General features: G+C 41.4%; 1 protein-coding gene across 1 annotated transcript in view; it reads left to right on the forward strand.

Annotated features, from left to right (window-relative positions):
* LOC108800300 (dynein heavy chain 11, axonemal-like) overlaps positions 1-11,168 on the forward strand; it is a 321,998-nt gene that overhangs the window by 289,731 nt on the left and 21,099 nt on the right. Inside the window, exons 80-81 of the mRNA XM_018572279.1 lie at positions 2,449-2,631; positions 5,945-6,060. Coding sequence (XP_018427781.1) covers positions 2,449-2,631; positions 5,945-6,060 — 299 coding nt within the window. The remainder of the gene's footprint in view (positions 1-2,448; positions 2,632-5,944; positions 6,061-11,168) is intronic.

The raw sequence follows: 11,168 nt of genomic DNA on the forward strand, positions 1-11,168 counted from the left end.
GTTTGCCCGTGCATGCATCTTTCAGCCTGAAGCACACAAACCTTACAGGCACTAAACTACTTCTTTAACCACTTTTCACTTGATGTTATCTATGGATTGTTTATGCTTGCTAATATTAAACTTTGATAATTTGGTATGTTTTAATTCCTCATCATGATTTAGCGATAGGAGCTCTTTTTTTTTCATTTTGACACAGCACAATGTGACTTATTATCACCTGAAACCATGACAATAGACACTGCCAGCATCAGTGGCGTCACAAGGGGGGTGCGGCCTGCACCCGGGTGACACCATTGGACGGGTGGCACCAAAATGACTGGCAGTCATTTTGGTGCCACCCACTCTAAAAAGTCGGGCACTCGGTCATGGACAGTGTCAGGAGAGAGGAGGGGAACCAGCGGCATACCTCATCCTGCCGGGTGAATGGCCCCTCCTCTCTCTGCCGGCGACCATCACTAAGATGGCCGCTGGCAGGCATCAATAAGATGACCGCTCGTGCGCGATGACGTAACGGTGGGGTGTCACCCGGTCTCCGCCAAGGGACGTTGAACCCCTTGACTTGCTACACATGCTGAACCATGTGTCCAAAAGAACTCGGGGCATAAATGTTCTTAACCCTTGCAATGGGGCTACCTTCACACTGCAAGGGTTAAATGCTTGTTTTTGTCTGAGGACGAAAATAATAAAGTTATATTCACCTGAACCTCACAGCCGACTTGCTGTTAGACCGGTCCCTGGAGCTTCTCTAACAGGTCTAAGGTCCTGTGAGTCATCACGTCCTATACAGTGTATAGAATGTGAGGACATCCAGGGACATTCCATCATAGAGGATCATAGGGGATGTGAGGCTGCAGGGACCAGTCAGCCAGCCAGCTATGAGGTTACATAGTATTTGAGGTTGAATAAAGACATTAGTCCATCAAGTCCAACCTAAATGAGTATATCTTTGTTATTTTCGTCCCTAGACAAAAACCCTTGCAGTCCCAGGGTAGATCCACAGCAAGGGTTAAGAATATTTATGCCCGGAGTCTATAAAATAAAACAAAATCCTTTCAAGTCTTATGACTGATATTTTAATCTACACCAAGCATTACACCAGCAAACCTTGAATGGCTAAATGTTAAATCTCTCAAAGGGTAACATCATCTCAGACCCTTACGTATCAAAGACAAGTCATTAAATTGGAGAGTTTAATGAGGAGTATGGTTGTGATCTAAGGATGGATGTCTTTCCTGTGGAAGAATTCATTAACCTGTTTACATGATTCTTTATGTAGTGCGTTCCCTTTTCAGATCCCACAGTCACTGTGCTAAATTGACTGTACAGAGCTTCAGTTTTATTTATATATTTTTAATACCTTCAGATTCTGAGTCAGTGATGCAGACAAAGGCTGCTGTTATATGTAAGAAATAAAAGGCTCACAGTTTTCACTAAGCCCACCAGGGAATTCAAGTGCTAGAATAAACTAATACGTATCCAGGTTTACTTCAACCGTCCTCCCTAGAGTCCCAACCTCTTCTGTTCCTGCAGATAACCTCTACAGCTTCCACTCATTATAAGTGAGGCTGTTCTACAGTGCTATCTATCCCATTAAAATGCAGTTATGTGTGTATGCAGGCACAAACAACCATATCATGGAAAACAAATCTGCATAGACGTAACAACATTATATACCTGTCTTTTGTTTCTTACAGCAAAGTAAACACATTGGCGGGGATGAGCTTTTGCCATAATCTGCAAGTATGAAGAACACACAATTAGGGTGGTCATGGGGCTCCGTGGGGCTTGAGAGGGAAGCTTTGGGATGAGTTGCTTCCCCCACCCTCGAATAACTCACAGCTAAAGACCTCCTTCTCAACGCGGCACCCATATACACACATAGATATAGATCATATGACAAAGGAAGACACATGGAAGGACTCAAACCTTCACTCTCTCCTAGAGTTATGGCTGCCACTGGGATCCAACACTTCTGTGTATGGCAGATGTCATATTCCCTGGTGGTCACTGTGGTTGCTCCTGCCAGTCGTTATGTCACTTCTGTGTCTGAGCTATTATACTGTATGCTACAGTGCTCTCATTTATTTAGGGTGGTATAGGTTATAGAGGCAAGATGGAAGTGCCCAGTATGAAATTAACTGCATCCCTGAAACAGAATGAAGCAAAGTTTTTGTTTATTGACTATGCTCTAGTGAGTTTGTTATAAGCTGAATTATTTTTATTTGGCAGCAGTTTCTGCAAACATGGCAAATAAAAGGGTTGCTTTAAGGAAGTTAATATCACATACAGTATATCACCACAATACACTAGTATAAGCAAAAACAGATATGAGATATGACATTTATTGCTGATTTACGTGATTTAAAATGTTATTGAACATTTTCTATTCCTATAGGAAATAAAAAGCCACGATTGGCAGCACTGAGATATTTAACTACTCTTTTTCAGGTTAAGACATTTTTGGATGACATCCTAGATAAACTTCCTGAGGGGTACAATATGCCTGATATAATCTCAAAGACGACAGAGCGCTCTCCATATATCCTTGTCTGCTTCCAGGAATGTGAAAGGATGAACCTACTACTTCATGAGATCAGACGTTCTCTAAAGGAACTTGATCTTGGTCTTAAGGTAATCATCAGTCTTTAAATCGTTGAGATTAGTAAACCTGTCACAACTAAAAAAAATATTTCAAGAAACCTCTACCCAAGCCTAGACACCTTTTGGTGCCTATACTTTACCGCTGCTCACCCACTGCTCAGTCTTCTATATTAGCCCTCTGCTTTTCAAGTCACCAGTACGTATCGACAGTGACAGTGAATAGCAGTGCTGGGACCTAGTGATTATTCACTCAAGCCACATGCACTACTGTGTGTGTGTGAAAGGTAGGGACATGTCAAATGCTTACTTATAGCTGGAGGTACCAGGTTCTTTAGAATGTAGTGGTGATTTATAGAGACCAGAAGGTGTCTAGGCAGATAATAGAAACTTTTTTTGAACAAATATATTTATATATAACTATATACAGTATATATATAATAGGGATGCACCGATATATCGGCCGCTGAAACATATAGGCCGAAAATAGCACTTTTGGCAAAATGCCAAAAGTGCCATTTTCTGTCCAAAATAGCGGTGCATCCGTTCTTTCTCTCCTGCCCGTTGGGCGCTGCTCTATGTCTCAGCGGGGGAGGAGAGAAACTGTCATAGGCGGTCGAGCGCTGTGGAAGGAGAACGCTGTGAGCGGCCGGCGTCTCTCCTCCTGTCACAGATCGGGAGAGCGGTGTGGGCGGAGACAGCTTGCAGTGCTGTCACAGGAAGGAGAGTGAGTACAAACACTCAGAGATCAGTGATCACTGAGTGTTTGTGAATAATTGAGGACAGAGTATGGTTACTATATCCTCAATTATGAATGAATAGGAAGTGATCTACATCACCTCCTGTTCATTTATGATTGTGGATATAGTAAACATACTCTGACCTCAAGTTATGAATGAACAGGAACACTCAGTATAGGGGAATACAGAAAAAGAGATAGAGGACTTTGTGTTCTCAATCTCTTTTTCTATTTTAAAAGGGAAATATCAGGGGTCAGTTTAGATCCCCAATATTTCCCCTTAGCCCCTAAAAGTAAAGTAAAAAATAAAAATATTTTAGAAAAATAAATAAATAAAACTAAAATATGATTTTTAAAAAAAGTTTATAAAAAATAGAAACAAAATAATTGAAAAAAAATTGAAAAAGTTAGAAAAAAAAAACATTTTTGGTTTTGGCCTGGCATTTTTTTCATTTCGGTTTTGAAATTTTCATTTCGGTGCACCTCTAATATACAGTATATATATCAAATAAAGACAAAGATCAGGGTACTCACAGGTATTTGAAAGAAATAGTTCAAGGCTTTATTTTACAACGTTTTTGTGGGTTACGGTCCACCTTTATCAAAGCCTTGCTGAGACCCACTGAAACGTCAGCGAAGAAAGACTTGAATTATTTATTAGTTCTCATTGTAAATAAAAAATGGGGTCCCTTTCATTTACTTAAAGGGCAACTACATGTTTATGAAAATGTGACATTCCACTTACCCACATTCAGAGCCAGATGATCCAACAGGCAATCTAATATGGAACCTAGGGCCCAGAGGATGTTTAGGGGGCTCAGCTAAATCTCAATAGGCCAGAAGTGACTCCATTCACACAGAGGTACAAGTGTGTACTCTGCTTTAGGACAGGCTGTAGCCTGGGCCAGTGGAGGTTCATGTGGTTACTCCAGTGTCCCCATCACCTCTGGTAACATGGGTGAGTCCTTATAATGGATCCAGCATAGTCAATCTAGAACATGCCATTCCATGAGGTTAGGCCTTGGCGTTCTAGCCCTCAAGCCTGGGCATCAGCCCAGCACCTGAGCACCAACCTCCCAATAGGGGAGTGGCAGGAACAAGAGAACCCCAGTTCTGAATATGTTCATGGGTTTTGCTATAGCCAATCCCTCCTACTATGATGTTTACTCCAACGATTGGCTAACACAGAACCACTCTCAGAATGATACCACTCCAGCACAGTACAAAGCCTGGTGGATGAAGCACATAGGTGACTCGTGAGCACACCCTACTGGCAGAAAACAATATCTACATCAAAACCCGAATAACACTGCTCTATTACAGGGGGTGTTGGGGGTAGACCCCTACATCAGTAAACAGTAACTGTAGTTGTATAGCAAAAGCAGTAAACCCCACTTCCTGGCAGGTACAATGTGCAGACCAGTTCATCTTCTTACTGCCCAGCCTACACAGTAATAGTACCGTGTTTATGTGTTCCAGCATCCTCTGGAATCATTGTGCGTGTGCCAGGCCCAGCCATAAAGAACAAAGTATATCCATTGCCTTGTTTGGCTCATGTGCCCATAATGGCCAGTTTTCTATATGATTAGCTCAGCAAATTCACAGGAAACTACAATTTCCAAGGTTGGCAGAACAGTGGCATAGTGGTTAGCACTCCGGCCTTGCTGCATTAGGGTCCTTGGTTTGTACCCCTACCAGGACACTACCTCCATGTAGTTTGATTTTTATTTCCCTGTGCTTGCCTGGGTTTCCTCTGACACAACAAAGACATGCTGGTAAGTTAATTGGGTCTAGTCTAAATTGGCCATAGTATGTGCATGCATGTGAAATGGGGACCTTAGACTGTAAGCCCCTTAAGGGCAAGGACAGATGTGAATATACAATATGTGAAACAATGGGAAAATTGACTGCGCTACATAAATACCTGTAAAAAATAAAATGGATACTGGAGAAGACACTTGGCAGGCCGGGTAGTGAGAGGTGGATTTGTCTACATCAGAGGCCTGTACTTATATTTACAGATTTGATGAGGAGAGTGGGTAGAGCACCATTTTCTGTTACAAAAAAGGTCCTTTACGTGGCATTTAAACAAGAAAAACCAGCAAATGTAGCAAATATACATTATAAGCAAACATGCAATACAGATCATATTGTCTTAAAACAAGTTTTTGTTTTACACTTTAACCTATTTGTGTTTCTGTTTTCTAAAACTAGAACAATTGGCCCAATTTCAAGATTATTTCAGAGAAAGCAGGACCGATTTGTTCATCAATAGAAATGCCATTTTACTGATAATGTTCTACTGTGAAGTCTTTCTAGCCTGAGGAATAATTATGCAGAAAAAACACTTTTGATTTATGCACTCCTCCCGAGCATACAAGACACTTTATCTGAAATACTCTAGGTGTTGTTACTGCTTAATATTCCTTTTAGTAAATGAGTTATGTGTCTGCTGAAAGCTGAGGGCTGTGCATTGTTCATGCGTCAACTTTCGGCACCCTGTGTATTTCTGGGAAAAAGAGAGAACGCTCTTTACCATTTATCATGTCATCGTATCACAGTTGCTATCTGAAAAGCAAATAGCTCACTGATGTTTTCTTTTGTTAGGGCGAGCTGGCAATCTCCTCCGAAATGGAGCAACTACAGTCAGCTCTGTTTTTCGATACTGTTCCTGAAACATGGACAAAGCTGGCTTACCCATCAACCTACAATCTGGCTCAGTGGTAAGTTGGAGATAACAGGGCCAATGGGCCAAAACAATGTAATAAAGCTGTAAGTTGTACACTAAAAGACGACTCTGATGCAAACATTACCAGTAAACGTACATAATATCAAGTTATGTGCATTTTCTTTCTCTCAGTCAGTAAACTGTAGCAAAACTTGCAATCACTGTGGCAGGTACCCTAAAAGCAGTATAAGTTACCTCTAATAAAATGACTACGTTGTTATTTAGTACAGACTGAAATCTTTATGAAACTTTACTTTTAATTTCAAACTGAACTTTTAATTAACTTAAAGTGACACTAAACATAGGAGTTCAATTTTAAAAATGCATTCAAGTGCCATAACTATTAACCTGGTCCCTGGTCCCATGGTCCCTGTGTGTGTTGTAAAGTATCCACTGCTTCAAGCTTGCTCCCGTGATGGACTACAATCTCATGTTAAGTTTACTAATTTGTATTGAAATTATAGTCTTATAACAGGAGTGAGTTTGGAGCGGTAACTACTTTATAACACACACAGGGACCATGGAGAACAAAAGTAGCCACCCACCAGAAGGAAAGACAGTGTCCGCACCAATTCAGAGATGATTTGAGGATCTACAGCTGAGTGATACACAAATAAGATACATTTTTGTTAATAGTTATGGCACTTGCACATGATAAGTGTAATATCACTCTAAGCATATGTAAGCTAAATAAAAAAAACTTTTACAATGATTTTTAACTTAAAGTTTATTTCCACTTTCGCAGCCAATTTGGGATAACACCTATTTTATTTTTAATACATATTCCTATTCACAAAGCATAAGCTAAAACAAAAAGTTGCAGTTTAAATTGCTTTTACTTCTGTTAGCATTTTAAGGGTTACATTTTCTGATTTAACAAAACATCTGAAAGGTAAGAGTTATTTTTCAGTATGCTGTGTGAACAGGAACACATAACGAACATATAGAGGGGTTTTCTAAAATTTGACTGCAAAAGTTTCAAAGCCCTGCATGTTGCCTTCCTGTACAGAAGGTTCTTCCCAGGTAGAAGAAGGGGCTGGGCTTGAGGCACAGACATAGGGGTCTATTCACAAAGCTGCCGAGGGCAGCTGAGTGAATGACCGATCAGAAGTGAAGTGAGCCGAACACTGTTCGGCTATTCACTTCAGGCTGGTACGGCTATGAGATTAAGCATCCCTGGCATCCCTTTAGCTGTGTTTCAAAGACATGGCTGGCCTAGGCCTGAGTTGATGAGCTGTTAGGTTAAGTATTCTCAGCAACCCTTAGCTGTGCAGGTTTTGTGCAGGTTCTCTTGTGGCTGTATTCCTGGACAGGATCAGGCACTTACACATGGAGCCAGAGAGATCCCGCAAGGCAACAGAGCCACCCCATAGGAAGAGATGTAGTGGGCAATGTTTTCAAGTAGCATGGAGCCACCTTAGAAGAAATTGGCTGAACATTTGGCTAAGCAAGTGAGTATGGCTAACAAATTATAAAGAATGTTTTATAGGGTTTAATAATACTTTAAGAAAAACATCTTAGGAACTCACAAGTAAATGCAAAGTAAACACAGTACATCTGTACATCATGTGTAACACATGAGATCTAAAATGAAGGGACACAAATTACAATTTTATGCAGCTATACCATTACGTTATTATTTAGGGAAGCGGGAAAATAATACAAAATAAAGAAATAAACTAAGTGAATAATAATAAGCATGGACTTGTGTGTTCCCCTTTTCTATAAACCAATAGGTTTTTGCTTTACATATTTGTTATTAAAAGAGGCCCTGTCATAGGGGGAAAGGGGGGCTGATGTAAGTATAAAGTGGTCCTTGCACCTACTTAAAGCAGCCCACTCAAATCTACCAGTCACAGCTAATTGCCATCTTAACAAGTATAACTCTGACACCTCTGGGTCGTGTCAGAGCTCACTGCTAAGTCCCTCCATTCCTAATGGCCCATCCCTATAATAGGCAACCTCACTGGCCAACAGGAATGCTGATTGTGCACTGACAGGAGAGTTAGGGAGGCTACATACAGCAGTTTGCCCCCTTTCCCTCCACTCCCAAACCCCTAGTGACAAATGCATTTATTTTAGTGTTTTGTCTGGCACCACACTGATCGATGTAACTGATAACGTTGACTGAACATTACAAACCAAGAGTTATTACTGACCCATCTTTTCCAGCCTGCTATTGTACCCCACAGACGATGTATATTATGTTTAGTACACATTATGTTTTGATAAGCTAACTGACCACAGTGCATATTTTAGGGTGTGGGAAAGTTCATTGTGCTTTGCATGCTCTAAATTACCTTCATATTTGCATTACATATAAATTGGCCCTATGTCAAAGGTATACATGCCGTTTTTTGGGACTCCTCAGAAGGATTGTCTCAAGGGTAATTCAGCTAAGGTGCCTGAAGTACAATTAAACCTTCAGGGTTTTTGCATATATCTACTGCTAGCAAGCAATAGATATTTGCAAAAACAATTTTAAAAAAAGTTACCCAAAAAGTTAAAACTTACCTGTGTCTCCGCCGCGCGCTCTCGTCTCAAGTTCTGAAGATTCTCATGCGGCCGTGAAGAATCATGGGGCGGGCGCATGCACAGTAGAGATCTTTGGAGAAGGGTAAGTCAATGCTGGCAGCCCGGCAGCGTGCACACACACAGACTCTGTGGCACACAGAAGACACAGCATTCAGCGCTGGATCAGTGGCCAGCACCAGCGCTGGAGGGACTTCTGAAAACTACTGGAAAGAAGAAGATGATTGAATCGAAAGGCATAATTTAAGGTAAGTCCTTACACCACCATGGGGGGGGGGGATTTACTTTAATGTCATTTTAAGCTCACAAAGCTAGCAAGGCCCTAATCACTATACATTCTCATCTGTCACTGCACTTTGACTAGGGACTTGAATGAAAGCAATGATTGTCATAAATAGGTCAATACCATACTGACGTTCACAAGTCTCACCTCCTCTGCAGTTTTAGCAATTCCTTTAAAAGCTGGGATTTCCTGTAATGAGGGCAGAAATGTTTTCAATCACAGGCTTTACCTGTTATCTTTTGGAATCAGAATCCTGTATAAACAGCAGCTAGAATTATCCTTCTTCTTAACTGTTAGAGTTACCACTTATAGTGCACTGAAGACGATATTTAGGCCACATTCCATAGTTGCTTTGATAGCATTAGTGCTAACATGATCATTTTGTCCTCAAGCATATTAGTTTCCCACTTAAGGTGACACATTGTGGTGGGGAGGTATTTCACAGCCTTTCTTGAACAGACCCTGTCACCAGACCATTAACTACAACTATAAGCTTCCCATAAAATGATGTGGGCATTTCATTTGTTTAATGCATGTTATTTACCTGTAAAAGCCTCCATTGTTTAGAAATCCAAAAGACTTGAGGCTGCTGCTGGCCATCACCATGTTGGATGTGACATCAGCAGCCCCGTCAGACTCAAGTGACTTTCTATAGTATCCCCCTTCACTCCTTCCCCAGCACAGAAAGTAATTAGACACTCCCAGAAGAGGAGAGGACTATGACTTGCAAGAACAAAGGGGCTGTGCTAGGGAATTTACTCTTTGGAAGTAGTCAGATTTGCAAGCAAGATCAGAGGCACATTGTAGTTCAATCAAAAATTGTTTTTGGAAAGGAAACATGCTACAAAAAAAATCATTTTTCTGTGCTTTTACCTGCAATTGCTTATGTTAATGACAGGGTTTCTTTAAAGGAGAACTATGAGGCGAGTGAAAATCACTCACCTCATAGTTCCAGCCGACCTGTGACAATGAAACTGTCACAGGTCGGCTCAATAGATCGGAAGTGAGCAAACACATACCGTCGCTCGCTCACTTCTCGATCTTCTCCCTTGAGACTGTGACTCATGGCTCCCTGCAGGGATTCCCCCTCCCCTGTCCGATCCTCCAGCGCTGACTGGCGGAACGGACGGGGGAGGGGCGGGTACAGCTGGCTCTGCCTCTAGATAGGCAGAGCCAGCTGTCACGCACGCAGCTGGGTGGATCTAGACAGTAATGTCGGGATCCGTCCCGGCTGCGGCGTCTCAGTATACCGCGAGCTGTAGCTCACGTTATACTGAGCTTTGGGTGACACTAATTTGTGTCCTCCCGTTACCCTTAGGAGAACTCAGGGGAAAAGCCCTGACCCCATAGTTCTCCTTTAATTCTAATAAAAGATTTAATAATTGGGTACTGCTCTTCATTGTTCTCCTTACTGTCTCCTATTTTTTTTCTGAACCCTGTAGGATAATTTATTGGGGTGTTCCCACATCCAGCCACCTGTACAACTCAATGACAGGACATGGCTGCACGTGGCTACACGCCAACCCGGACATGCACATCATCCGTCTGCATGCCCTTGGATGCAGACAGTCTGCGACCAAAGCCCTGTTTCTGTACCTATAGAGGTGCATCCTGTCATGACTGAACAAGTCCAGGTGAATGAGACCTTAGTTAGACTTGGCTATTTACTGCCTGCTAACATATTGGCACTGCAAACATCTAGTATGCAATCACTGACCTTCTTTCTCTGCTAACCATCTCCTGCATGTGAAAGAGAAGTAAATGGCTAGGGAGTTACTCACAGACAGCTGACCCAACAATCTGCTGTCTTAGTTTTACAACAGAAATACCCCCATATATAATAGGGACCAGTGAAAACATTCCTGCATAAAAGCCTACAGCAATACTCCATAAAAGCATAAAATTCAATATTTGAGCATCAGCTTATATATTATGCATTTTTCCCTACTGAATGCATCATTTCCTCTATAGTTTTCTATATTAATGAAGGCATGACTTACTCACAGACTTGTTACTTAAAGCCATGGAATAGTGTAACAGCTATGATTTCTGTCTTAATAAATTATATCTTCCAGTTGTAATACAAAAAAAATATATCTTCTGATTTGCAGTCTGAATGGCATAAAATGGTTTAGAGTAAATTTCAGTTCCGTAGCCCTAACCCATTAGGGTGGTGTATGATAAACATAGGCGTGTAATGGAAATTCAGATATCGTGTCAATATTCTCAAATGGACAAGCTCAATGACATGATAGCCGTATGAATGAGTGCATCTTCCCCCCCCCCCC

The sequence above is a fragment of the Nanorana parkeri genome, unplaced genomic scaffold (assembly GCF_000935625.1).
Source record: "Nanorana parkeri isolate BGI_ZX_2015 unplaced genomic scaffold, ASM93562v1 scaffold44, whole genome shotgun sequence".
Lineage (NCBI taxonomy): Eukaryota > Metazoa > Chordata > Amphibia > Anura > Dicroglossidae > Nanorana > Nanorana parkeri.